Raw genomic sequence first — 14,754 nt, 5'->3', positions numbered from 1 at the left:
GAGAGGATAAAATAGTCCAGGAATTATAGTCCTAGGATTATTATCCCGAGATAAATTAGTCTGCTTACCAAACGACCCCTAAACGCTATCAATTCTCTTATCTTGGCATAATATTTGGCATCAAGTCTTCTTTGTCTCTTTTTTATAGAGTTAGAGACGATAAAAGAGATATTAACAAAAAAATTATAAACATACAACTTGAGAGACGTTTAAATATATCTTATATTTGAAAGAACACATAACCTTACTCTTTAGAGATGAAAAAAGAGTTTTAAATGATTTTCTCCACTTATTGCCCATTTGGTCAACCTTTTAAAATCGTTTTATTTTAAGGAAACGTTTTTGTAAAAAGAAATTTTTAGAGAAGTATTTTAGATAGGTACGTAATAATTAGTGTTTGACTGAATCATTTGAGATATGTTTCTTTATCAGTTTTAGAAACAGTTCTAGTGTCAATAACAGAAACATGATACATAAACTCAGTTTCATATAAGCATTGTTTAAATAAATAAATGCTTTTAAATACCTATTATGAAAGACTTTTATTATGTTATCAGATTTTCTTTCAATAAAGAGTACTGTTAAATGTAAGAGTGCACCATTAGCCACGTTTACGCATGTTTACAATATATTCACAATATCCAATGTATTTAAAGATCAAGCAAGTCACCCAAACTTCAAGATTAAGTATCCTAAATTTTTGTATTTCTATTTTGGAATTCACAACTTAGTATCCCAAATATTTGAACTGCTAATTAGAAATTCAGGATTAGGTCTCCTGAATTCTTAACTGTTAATTTAAACACAAAACTTATACTCAAACTCCTTTTCTCATCTCTTAAAATCCATGCTTTTCCCTCTTTATCACATACCTCGATCGCAGAATTAAATCAGCAGACACTAGAAAAGTCATCCCGGATCCCTAATGAGGCCAAATGTAGATAGCAAACAATTGAACTGTAAAACAAAGGATTAGAACTTGACCAAGTGGTTGACACAATTTTCCAGCAGTATGTCCCTCTGAGTTAATGTACGCAAAAGAAACATACACAAAGCACACATTGTTCGAGACTCACAAAGTTCCAGCAAAACATACTACAATTCCATATCAATAACAGTAACTAGGTTATGATTAAAAGAACAGCAAACAGATAAACGCAACGAAGTCATGAGAAAGCAGCACATTAAAGATCTAACTACAAGCCTCATAAACCAAGAGACGCCAAATGGCAAAAAACACCTATGTAGTATTTTCACAAACCCAGATAAAAACAGATAACAGCCAAAAAGATAATACCCCCTAATGGTAAATACTGCAAAGCTCATGGACCTGATCTACGCAATTCTTCTGCTCCATGTGCAAAGTGGCACCTTTCTCCAAAAGTGCACGACCCTTTAGCAAAGTTCTCACAAATTTTTGTTTTAAAGTTGCTTGTTGCAGTGGAGCTGGGATTCTTCATCAGGGGTGCCGCAGATTTTGCTGTAACGCTCTGAATAAGCTCACGAACCATTTGACTGGCTTGTCCAATCTGATCAATTGTACCTTCAAGTTCAATATTCCTCAAGTTAGGATCCGACTCATGATCCCTAATGGAAAATTTGACTCCAGTCACACGGCTTATTTGCTTTGAGTTGACACCACCCTTTCCAATAATAGGTCCGGCAAGAGAGGCATCTACACTGATCTTAGCAGTCGCAGAAGACCCAAAGCTGGCAGCTGCTCCAAAGCCTGCAGGAGTAGTCTCTGGTCGACTACCATACCTTCCATGAGTCTGGAACATACCACGGGACTCCTCATGCAATGGAGCCATTGGCTTGCCGAGCTCCCACTCACCATGGGCAAAATTACATTTGTCACCAAATTTGCAACCTTCAGCAGTGTTGAATTTGTTGCAGAGACGAGTCTTAACAGCTGGAGGAGATGATCCATCAGGGAAAGACAGTGGAGCTATTGAATTTCTAGAAGCTGCTGGAAGAGCTGGGTTGCTGCCAAGCAATTGAGTTACAGCTTTAAGGCCTCCAGGCACATAATGCAAGAAGTGGCATCCTTCCCCAAATGGGCATCCCGAAGTACTGCAGAAAAATCAAATTAATACATTAATTCAACTAGTAAGTTGGAAAAACAAAGTTGCCATCGTGAACCATTAGAGTCAAGCTTATCAGCAAGAAGATCAATAACAGCGAAAGCTTAAGTCATACAGCAGCTCCCAGTTTCTTCACATATCTTGAATATGGCTCGATCTTTTAATTTCTTGATTAAGGCGTTTGACAAGCAAAAACACTCTACAAAACCTCTTTGTTATCATAAAAGAACATGATATCCAACTAAAATCTCCAAAATTCAAACTCTGATACATTAAGAAACACAAAGAACACCACATTGCAGGACTCGTCTACGATGTTAACTGCACATTACTACTCAAAATTACGAGTCCCTAGAGCTCTTTTGCATGTCAATTTTTAAAATTGCCCAACACTTGCTTATCAAGAGGAAAGAAAGTTGATAGGAATCAAAAAAAGGGTAATTTCACATGAACCAAAAAGTGATCAAGCATGTCTTTTTACTAGACAAGAACCAATTAATTGTAAAGTAACATGCTCACATATTTCTTGAAATCCACACATTGCATATTCACTTCTGCACAAGATTTTGACAAGAAATACAAAATACTAAAATAAGCTGAGCACAAATCTTCTAGCTATTTGCCTAGCAATATCTCCAGAAAGATGATATCTCAAAATATCGTTAGTCACTTTCTCATGACATCGTTTAAGGACCGGTCAAACTTTAGCCTATTAAAAATATTTTACAGCTTGGGGTATCAGGGAGGCAGTGGAAGGTTGGAACAATTGGAAAGTTAACAGGCCCATCAAGAAAGTCAGGAAGATGATCCCAACAAGATTTTTTGGTGGCTTTGGCAAGGAAGGAATCGCAGATGGTTTGATGGCATTTCAACTCCTATCCATACTCTCAAAGCCAAATGCCTTGTGCACCTATTTAGTTGGAGCTCTCTAACCCCTGTAAATAATGTAGTTCCCCTCCTAGACTTCATTGGCTCGCTTACTCTAGCTTAGCCCAGTTATGTGTTTACTTTTGTTTTTGTGGTTAGCTCCCTGAGCAGAATAAGGTTTTTTGTTGTAAGGGAGCTAACTCATCTTTTTTGTAGCTTTGCATCTTCATGATGCCTGCAATGAAGAATCTTATTTCATCAAAATTATTTTACAGCTTAAAGGATGAAGAAAGGACAATTCTCATATCTAAATGCTCGAAAAGCTTAAGCTAAACCTAATATAAATCACCTCAACCCAAACAAAAAAAATTGGAGACAGAGTTTTTGTTTCCTTTGGAAACTTCTCTCAAATGGATAAGGATTTTTTCTTTTCATAAAAGTTAAAACAGACTTTACATTTTTATTTTTTTTGATAAGGTAAAGAATTTTATTAATGTTCAGTCCTCGGCGAAACACCGTATACAAGTAGTATACCAAGAAGTAGAGAAACCTACACCAAAATATGGTTCTCTACAAATGTTACCTACTCGTCTATACGATCAAGGACCTCATGGGTGCACCAAAAAGAAACTAGAAACAAGAGGCTGCCCCTCATCTGTGCAAACTCACTATCGACCCCTTCACACGTTGTCCCATTCCTCTTCTTCTACACAACAAACATCAGAGCTAATGGGGCTATATCACATGCCCTCGGCGAAACACCGTATACAAGTAGTCTACCAAGAAGTAGAGAAACCTACACCAAAATATGGTTCTCTACAAATGTTACCTACTCGTCTATACGAACAAGGACCTCATGGGTGCACCAAAAAGAAACTAGAAACAAGAGGCTGCCCCTCATCTGTGCAAACTCACTATCGACCCCTTCACATGTTGTCCTATTCCTCTTCTTCTACACAACAAACATCAGAGCTAATGGGGCTATATCACATGCCCTGGGTCTTCTCTTTCTCCTTTTGAAACTCCAGCTATGCAATGCCCCCTTTACTGAACTCAGCATAACCACGGTATTCCAAACCAATTCAGAACCTCCCACCAGACTTTACAGTTAAAAGACCATCAACATACAATGGCAGCTAAAATTAGAAACTAATCATCTTCGTATAACGATCAACATCCTCAGGCAGCCAAAAAATCAGAACGTAAATCATCTTGGTATAAATTAAATGGCTCAGGTGTCCCTTGCATAAGAAAAGAAAACACTTTGCAACAAGAAGCATTGAAATTTTCTCACTAACATCTCATCTCCTTGAAGATCCTCCGTTCATATCACCTCAAAGGAAAATGAGACTTAAGAGCCAACATCCAAAATTTATTCCTTGAGACAAATCTCTACCCATGAACCAAAAGCAACAGTGATTCATTGACACCAGTACAGCAAAATGCCAATCATCACGTATATGGTCTTTTTCCACCACTATCACATAAATGTCGCACCTTCACACAGTATCTATGAATGCGTCCTCATTCCAAGTCTCCAGTAAATGTATTACTACATGAAATAACCATACAGATTTTATAAACTATAGTAATAGTCTGTGAGTGTAGCAAGAGAAATGTAATCTCCGGTGCGTTGAGCGATCATGACCACAATTTCAGAATGGAATAGAACAGCAAAGCAGATGTATACTACTTTTGTAACCATAAGCTGGTTTACAAATTTCCAGGAAGATGTTACCCTTAATGTTGCACTTTTCTCCACAAATCCACATCTAAGTATCAGAGATCAACACAGATCATACTGATTATTTGTCCAGCTAACTAAAAACTTTCAACTTGGGAAAGACGATGTATAAACCTCGGATACAATGAAGTTAGTGTTTAAGATCTAAGAATTCCTCACACATAATTCATAACAATCTAATTCTCTCATACATATCACCAAACACTTCCTTTTATGATCATCCAAACCACTTCTTGTTATAGTTCCAACATTCATAAAGTATTCAGAAATGACAGAAGAATGTCAATTTCGTGTTACAAGCACAGCCTGTCCAATTCCACTCGACTTTTGGTTTAAACAACTGAACGACAAGGAAATTGAGATCAATGGTACAAACTCCAGTTGGAGGGGAAATTCCTCAAATAAGAACAGCATAGCAATTCTAAGACTACTCAATGGAGAAGGTTTCCCATTATGGTATCATGGTATGCTTTATGCACCAAGGAGGGGGGAATTGAATATCTTTTTTTAATAAGTAGAATGAGGAATTGAATATCGAAAACGTCATTTCATTCCCATTCTCAGAGTTACTACGCAATTTTAAATTAAATTTAAATACCAAAATTTTGAGTGCAATCATATCATATGTAATATAATAATCAGATGTTTAGTTTCATATTGTCCAAAATTGACTCTTCGGACTTGTCAGATTCTTTTTATTCGTTTTGTAAGTCACTTGTCAGATTCTCAGTAGCAAATTCCAGAATTGCACCACAAAAGATTACCTATTTTTCTTATCTATGCACAACCTGTTCAATAAAACAAGATACAGAGCTTATTGCTGTGAAGCAACCAAACATTTTATACACAATCAGCCGACTAGAAGAAACTGGTGACGTTTCTATCTTTTGAATACACCCATCAATTCTAAGGCATCTGAAGGGAATCACTTAACAAGTGTCATGAAAAGATAACTTATATGAAAAGAATAACGAAGTAACGGAAAAGAAGGCAGGGATTCTTATTTCAATAAAATGAAAACTGTATGCAAGCTTCTCTTCGGCGCACACTAGATATTTCTTCACTGCCTTTCGGTTGAAAGATCCTACTTCACCAACCCCCCGGCCCCAGAAAAAAAGGATCTAAAGTCAAGCGAAAATTTTATGTTAGCTTACAACACACCAGGCTGCTTCTTTCTATTCGACTTTTGGTCTAAATAACTGAATTGAAAGAAAATTAAGGTGGAAAAGTCTGCGTACAAACTTTAGTTGCAAGGTAAATTCTTCAAACAACAAAAATACCTGATAAGACTCGAAAGAAAAGGTTTTCCCAGATATCAATCATGGCATTATAATGCACCAAAAAGGGGATAAAAGAGGACTTGAAGATCTAAAATGCCATTTCACTACTTTCCCCAGCATTGCCACATAAGTGAATAAAGTTTAAAGACCAATTACGGTGTCATCATATCTAGCATCTACAGAGAGAAATGTCATAACCATCAAACATTCATTTTCAGAATACTACAATTGACTCTTCTTCGCAATTGTCAGAGTATCTCCAAGATCATCAAGTTTCAGTTAAAACAGAATCAGAGAAAACATGCTCAATGGCAAGATTTAAAACTGCACCTACCGATTTTTCTATTCCTAACAGTTCAACAAATACAAAGATACAAAGTGTATTGCTATGAAGCAACCAAACATCTTATACACATTCAGCCAACTAGAAAAAATGAGGTCCTTCCTATCTTTTGATGAAAGATATCAACCATGCACTTTACCTCTACGGACAACTTCAAGTTTGAATTTCCTACCCCTTCACAATTTACTGAATGAGAATAACAATCATCTAACCAGAAGAATTTGGTAATATTCTCCTTCCAAAAAATAATATGCATCTGGGATCTTTCTTATCAAATGACTGAAGGGAATTTCTCTGCACATAGCACAATTCACCAAAACAGCCACAGAAGAAATATATTGAAACGTGGTACCTGGTTCATGTCAAACATGTACTCTTCAATAGGCCCAAAACAAGGCACCAGTAAATTCTTCTCACAGTTTGGTGCCTGTAGCAGAGAAAAAGCCAGAGCTTATTACTTCTGTCTCAATTTAGTCACTGATAAAGTAGGGATACTTCTGAAGCTCTTTTAGACCACCCTCTAATCATACAAGTAAATCCAACTATTATATCCACTTTCATCTATGCTTTAACCAGCTCCATAGCAAAAGCAGAATCTCAAACTATCAATCAAAGTTCTGTTTTCAAGTTACCAGCTAAACTAACCAGTGTCCTACTTAAATCCACCCTAAACATCTTTTCAGATTTCTTGCGCCTTAAAACAAAGGCTTTAAGCTCATAAAATTGCTGCAAACTTGCAATCATAGCATATATGCAATATAACCAATTATGTATTACTTCATAAAACTCCACTAGTTATATGACTAGGTGTTATACTCTTCAATCTTCAGAAGCATCATGTGTAACAACCAACCTTTCCTGATTTAAACAGAAAATGGATCCCAGACCTCTGCATTATGACTTACTAATACAATGACAACTGGAAGTTTAGGGCTCTTTTCTATCTCTAAAGTCTAAACGAAGGCAATCATAACCCCTTTTTCCAACAGAGAAACAGCCACATAGGTAAAAGACCCTAGAATCAAATCAGACTAGTATTTGAGCTTTTGAAAGAATCTACGTAGGATGGTTGGTTGACTCTTACAGCAAAACAGGCTATGACAACTAAGCAAAATGAAAGTTGTTTTTCACCAGCGACAACTTCAACTAAAACTGCTTTTCTGACCAATGGTGTTACATCCAAACATGCAGATAGAGATTTCACAGGTACTATTTTTAAAGCAACAATTTTTTTTGATAAAGAAGAGAGAACCGAAAAAAATTATCAGCAAATTACAACCTTTTTGATATGTAAGGTGAATTATCAGCAAGATTATATCAATGACACTCTTCTAATGATGCAGTGCATGCTACCATTAGAAAAAGGGCATCTATAATCCAACATGAATATAGCCTCCAACCAAAAATAGACATTTGACCAATAAAATCTTTGATAACTATTTTAACCTCGTGATCACATTACATGGCTTAACCATATAGATATGTCTGACGACTCTGACCTCACAATCTCTTGCACAATTAACTTTAGTGCCTCTTAATATAAACAGAGCAGCATCCTATCCTAATCTTAAAACATTTCTTCAGTCCACATGATTTCTTCTAGTAACTTGACTCATCAAGGAGAACTGAACATATGCGCCAAACCGTGTAGTTCGCCATCGTATATGACATAATTCTCGAATTAGGCATTATTATGTATACCAGCAAGATTATATCAATGGCACTTTTCTAAAACATTACAAATTTAGGAAAACTTCAGTTCATGCTACCATTTAAAAAAGGCCATCTGTGATCAAACATGACCATAGCCTCCAACCAAAAGTACACCTTTGACCAACAAAATATATGATAACTATTTTAACCTCATAATCTCATTTAAGGCTTAACCATATAAATACATCTGAAATCACGTTCATCCTGCACAATTAACTTAATGCCTCTTAACATAAACCATAGATCTCAAAAAACACAGAGCACCCCTTAATCCTTTCTTCAAACTTTTCTTCAGTCCACATGATTTTTTCTAGTAACTTGACTCATCAAGGAGCACTGAATATGCTCCAATCTTTGTACTAAGGCTATTTTTTTTTATGACCGAGAAATCCGTGATCCATCTAAGGAAAACCCTTTGGGCCAACAGCAGCCTTCAAAACTTGGGGATAATGGGCTCCTCCCTCTACCCTTCTCCACTTAAAAACCAGGCTTAGTTCGCATGGCGCAGGGCTCGAACATGTGACCTAAATCACAGATCCTTCAACCTTCGCCACTTGAACTAAACCCTTGGGGCTTCGGTATCTTTTTTTTTCTTGAAGTAATTGGTTTCATTGATAGCATCAAGAAGATGCAAAATAGTTACCTTGGGGCTTCGGTATCTTATATGACGTCTCGAGCTATGTGTTAATATGTATGTAGTGATCTCATCATTTTGAGTTCCTCTCCATCTCAAAAATAACTGATCAATAAAATAAAATAAAAGGAATGTCCTTTTGTGAATTTACACAAAAGGCCAAAAACTGAATGGTGCCTCATACTACCAATAGAGACATATCACGCCTCATCTTGTAGATAGAAATAGGTACATCAAAAGAATCAAGTTAACCAATGAATTTATTTATTTCCAACCAATAGGTAGGGATCGCATTACTTTGGATGGTATATCTTGGTGTCAAACAAATCTTATACAAGTTACAGTGAAACCAAAGAAAATGTTTGTTACCCCATCCATTCATAAAACTCTTTGAAGAAATAGTTCTCTTAACTAGTTAGCCAGAAACATTCCAATAGCCGGGATCCATTAAGCAATTGAGACCTAGTAGGCCAAGAGGAGAAGGTTTAGAACAAACAAAGTAGCATAATGGAGTGGGAAGGCAGCTAGCAGAAGTCACCTGAGACGCATGAACACTCTTGAAAAGGTTCAAGATTTTATCATTTTGGACATGCTTGAGACGCTTTTAACCAAACATGAAACATATTCTACAGGATGAAGTATACACTCTATCTCTTAGATTTGGTGATTCATGGAGTCTTTAAACACAATATTATATTTATATATATGTGTGTGTGCGCGCGCTTAAACATGTTTGCTTCACAAGATAAGTGATTCTTGAGATGCAGTAATTGGCTCGTAATTTACTTGAATGATCACAAAACACATGTTTTGTGCCCAACAGGTTATGTTCCCACCAAGTAAAATGACATGTAGTAAGGTCCATATTCGATTTTCCAGACATTGTGCTTTCTCCTTCTTTTTATTTCTTAGCCTTCATGCGTTGATCCTTAAAGTACAAATTGACTTTATAAAATCACCTCATGCAACAACATTTGCCTAATTCATCAATGAGACTAACCAATGCAAAATCTTCCCACATAACAGCTAGATCATCACAACCACCCAGAAGCCTATGCAGAAAGATTAGGTTCACGTCATACATTAGAGAATAGGAGAAGCCAAAAATACAACTTAGATTGCTTGAAAAGAGATTAGGCAAACTATAACTTAGATTGCTTGAAAAGACTTCTCATATCAAGATGCTTAGCTATTCTAAAAACTTTACCAATATAACACTCCCGGCCCACCCAAACCCTTGAAGTACCAACATATCAATTTGATTGCAAACTACAGAATTGTTCAATGTCAAGAAAAGTCACTTAGGAGGAGAGAACAGCCTAATAATCATATGAAAGACCAATTCATCTATCTGCCGCATCATCACAATGTTATTACCAGATTGACTCACCAAAGGTTCTCACAAAAATATATAGCTAAGTTTGCACTGCATTTACTTGCTAACATGATTGAGTGTAGCAGAGTCATTATACTGGCTTATTTAAAGGCAGCAGAAGTTTTCCTCCTGCTGATCAGCTTTTTTGATTATAAACTCTGAACAAGTTGCTAGTTCAACGTCATATCAAAATCATCGCATTTCCTTTCAACAACTGTTTTCAACTTAACTATTATCCCTGTAACATAACCTTGGATGACCAATCCATTAGTCCGAAAAGGATTTGAATAACTGGAATAACTACATAAATACCCTTGATTAAAATTTAAGAAGTTAGAAATATAATAAACTACACTTAAAGTACTTATTTTAGATGAGTTAAGATTGTAACCTGAAAAACTTTGTGCACGGCTTCAATTTGCTTCCTATACCAGTTGGAATTGACTCCAGTTCTGTTGCATAACATTAATCAATTGTTTTCCAGTTAAATTTGTGATATTATCCATCTATTTGAAAAACATCTATTATCACTCATTTACATGATCAGCAAAGTACAACTTTTTCAGATCAATATAAAACCAAGGAGAATGATGAAAACCATTACAAATTAAACTAAATCCTTAAGTTTGTCTCGTAAACTTTTAAAGTATAACCAGGTTTTATCTTTCTCCAGAAACAAGAACTTAGACTTTTTTGGTAAGTTCTTTTTTTAGACACAGAACAACTTGCACTTGAACTCTTCAAACTCTAATTCTTTTAGAGGTGAACATAGAATATATTGTTCACGGCAATTTACCAGGACAAACTTGGCCGACAAGAAAATTCAATGTCATATACAATGTACATATCATCTAACAGACCCTTTTTTTTTTTGGAGAATATCTACCAGACCCTTTTTTACAAATAACTTCCACAATTTTTTTGGAGAACTCCAGCAAAAATTTCTGAATACATAGAAGCAAATACTAAAACCTATCTTCTTGGAGGTATAAAAAAACAAAAGAGAAACGCAAGAAGGAATTAGGTTCTCCTCTCTTTCTCACAAGAAAACAAAAAAATTCAGCTCGATCGTGATAAACTATTTTACTACCATTTGTTTCAGATTTAACTTAGCAAATTTTATATGACAATTGTTCCCTCTACTGTAAACAATTTTTCTTTTTCTTTTTTAAAAAATTGTGGTGTTCGGGCCATCTTACATGCGTCTTGACTATTCCACCAGGTGCCTGACACCTCCCACCATAAATCACCTATTTTTTCTCCGTTGGAATTTGCACCCACTTCAGTGACCACTAAGCCACACCATGGGTGACTGCAAACGATTTTAACTATCATACTTTATAAGACACTCCCCCCTCGTGGGAATATACTGTTGTTGTATACTTTATAAGACACTCTTTCATCGCTAAAAAGTTAGACATTTAAAAAACTTTAAAAACTTAATTCATTTAACTATTCAAACTTTACACTTTGATGTAACTGTCTTTGCGACCACTACTTAGAAATTTTCAATCACCACAGCCATAAAATACATGAGTCGAAAACAACCCTATTAATCCACACCATTACTTGTTTCGGAATTAAAAAACACAAAATAAACGCAAATAGAGACAACGAGAAAAGGATAAAATGTCAACAAAAATTGATATATATTAAATTCCAAATAAAAGGGAGAAGTAAAATTAGCAAAACCCTAGATTGACAGCACGTATAGATAACAAGTAACGAAGCCAACAATATGCAAGTAAACAAAGATTAGAAAAAAAGAGAGGATGAAATGCAAAAGGTATTTAGCAAGAAAAAGAAAGATAATAAGTACCTTGCTTAGATTTCTTAAAAGTACCATTGCCATTAATAGGGCCATGTGGCCTTCCTCTTTTTCTATCACCTCCAAACTCCATTAATGAAGCAGCAGAAGTACTCGTAGTCGCAAAAGAAAAGGAGATCGAAACCCTAGATTTGCAGAGAAGAGAAGATTAAGGGTTGTGAGCATGAGTGAGAGAGAAAGAGAGGGAGGACTGTTTGTGTTGGGCGCGGATGTGGTAAAAGAGTGAGATTGATGCGGTTGATGTAACTTTCCAGAAAAATGTCGGAAAAAAAAAAAAAAAAATCACGTGCACCCTAAAAGGTCCTAATATAATCTGACATTTGTGATTTGTCGGATATGTACTATAGTAATTACACTATTTAAGTGTATATTTGCCCATTTTTTATTATTGATAGGTTAACATTATATTATTACCAAGAGTGTATCAACCAATTAATAGTTTAAGAATATAATTGAATCATTCATTTGTTTATGTGGCTCCAAATATGAGTCAAAATCAATAATATTGGGCGTTTCTTATTTATTTTTTGGCTTTCATGTATCAAAAGATAAATGAATGAAAAAAATGAAAAATTTAAGATAAATCGAAAGTTAGGGTAAATTTTAATAATTTTCTTGTCATAGATAAATTGATTGGAATTTTTTTTAAAAAAAAATTACAAGTGGCCCAACTTTTACGCCTACAACCAATGTCGGCTGAAACTACTTCAATTTATTTTTTTCATTTTGTTAAGTTTATTAATTATTAATTTTTTTAAAAATAATTATATTGTACTGCACTTTAGGGAAAATATTACTAGATGTAGCCCTATTTGAATTTCTTACCCACATTTAGCTGCCAGTCACTATTGAAGAATGTTAATAACTTGAAGCTTGAGCTCTTGAACTTGAATTTGATTTTTACTACCTGGAGTTGTTTGAGCGTTAATAAAACTTATTATACATAGTTAGAGAAAAACGCAACGAAATAGACAGATCAAATATATATTCGGTCATTATTCAAAGTCGTCATTATCGGTAACGGATTTTCTACCGGTGACTCTTCTAAGCACTCAAACTTCACTCTAGATGATATGGAGTTCAGAAGAAAATCTATGCTTAAGGACCTCAACCAGATCTACACTATTGATAGTGTTCTTCCATCAATAATATCTTGTAGCAGTTATAAAATGGGCAATAATTTCTGGGCAATTCAATACTCAACGATGACAGATTCATAATGAGGAGAAAATGTTTTAACTTGTCCAAATTAAACAGATCATTTTAAGCATTCATTACAGAATATTACTAACATTCTCCCATTTTGTCCATATAATTAACGCCCAAAGTATGCCTTAAGGAGAATCATAATACAACAATCATGGTGATAGTCCTCTAAGAGCTCTAAGAGGGAGTAGTATCTTTCATGTATCACAATGTATTATGCCTCTACAATGTAGCCCAAATTTCTTAAGGAATAATTCAATATTTATTTTAGGTCCATACTTTAGTGATATTTCTCAAAATTACTGAATAAATAACAAATATGAGAAATATCATACAAAATAAAGTTTCAATAATATTTGTTCTAACAACAAAAAATTTATATAGTGGAACCAAATCCCATTCTAACAACATAATCCTTAAATTTCTGTAGTAAAATATCTCTAGTTAAAGATAAGCTAAAATTAATTTAGTGTTAACGTATTCAATGACCACTTTCTTGTCTTTAACATATTCTCTTATGGCCATATACTTAATGTCGATGTGCTTGCTTCGACAATCACTTTTATTATTCTTAGCAAATAAAGACATCAAATAAATTATCACAATATATCCTCAAATGGCATAGAGATTGAGTCGACAATTCTAACCCAAAAATAAAACTCGTCAACCATACACCATGTGAGGTAGCCTCAAAATAAGAAACAAACTCAGCTTTCATAGTGGAAGTAGCAGTTAGAGTATGTTTAGCACTCCTCCAAGATATAGCTCCACCAGTCAACATAAAATTGTATCATGATATTGATTTGCATTAATCAATGCAGCCAGCAAAGTATGAATTAGAGTAGTCAATCACTTCTAATTATCTGATGGTTTGTACATAATCATGTAGTCTTTTGTCCCTTGAAGATATCTTAAGACTTTCCTTGTAGTTCTCCAATAGTCAATACTTAGATTACTCTGATATCTTTCCAATATTCCAATAACAAATGCAATATCAGGTCTAGTGCAAACCTGTGCATATATCAAGCTCCCAATAACAGAAGTATATGGAATGTTCTTCATTTGTTTCCTCTCAAATTCGTTCTTCGGGCATTGGTTCAAATTGAAACTGTCATTGTTGATATAGGTTTCTTGAGATAAAACCAAAATACCTTGATATTATCTCGATTAATCTTAATGCCAATGACATAATATGCATCACTCATATCGTTTATATCAAAATATTGAGAGAAAAATTATCTCCCCTCGTATGGCATTCCATTATCATTGACTACAAAAAGGATATCACCCCACATATAGAAATAGAAAATAAATTTTACTCCTATTGATCTTCTAATATATACATTGATTCATAATATTCTCAATAAAGCCTAATGCCACACCCTTTTTCTACCCCCTCCAAAAGATATGTGTGTTATGCTATGGATTTGTGGGTTAAAAAGTTTTTTTAATTAAAGTGAGAATTTTGAAATAGAGATTATTTTTGTTATTCAGAGTCGCCACTTGGAATTGATTTGTTGGTGTTCCAAGTCACCTTTTATTTGAATCCCTAGTCAAAGGAAGGTTTGACTATTTTATTATTGGTCTGCGAAAACAAAGTCCGGATAAGAAATTCTGTTGACCGGGGAGAAGGTGTAAGGCATTCCCCGAGTCCCGTGGTTCTAGCACTGTTGTTTTATT

General features: G+C 34.9%; 1 protein-coding gene across 1 annotated transcript; it reads right to left on the bottom strand.

Annotated features, from left to right (window-relative positions):
• Positions 1-991: 991 nt before the first annotated feature.
• On the bottom strand, positions 992-12,083 carry LOC107793778 (zinc finger CCCH domain-containing protein 14). The gene is made up of 3 exons (XM_016616216.2): positions 11,860-12,083; positions 10,432-10,492; positions 992-2,073 (listed from the first exon to the last, which is right to left on the bottom strand). The coding sequence occupies exons 1-3, from the start codon at positions 11,939-11,941 to the stop codon at positions 1,323-1,325; spliced, it is 894 nt and encodes a 297-aa protein (XP_016471702.1). The 5' UTR covers positions 11,942-12,083; the 3' UTR covers positions 992-1,322.
• Positions 12,084-14,754: the final 2,671 nt, after the last annotated feature.

The sequence above is a fragment of the Nicotiana tabacum genome, chromosome 22, assembly GCF_000715075.1.
Source record: "Nicotiana tabacum cultivar K326 chromosome 22, ASM71507v2, whole genome shotgun sequence".
Lineage (NCBI taxonomy): Eukaryota > Viridiplantae > Streptophyta > Magnoliopsida > Solanales > Solanaceae > Nicotiana > Nicotiana tabacum.
The sequence above is the reverse complement of the archived record's forward strand: the minus strand, read 5'-3'. Positions and strand labels throughout refer to the sequence as shown.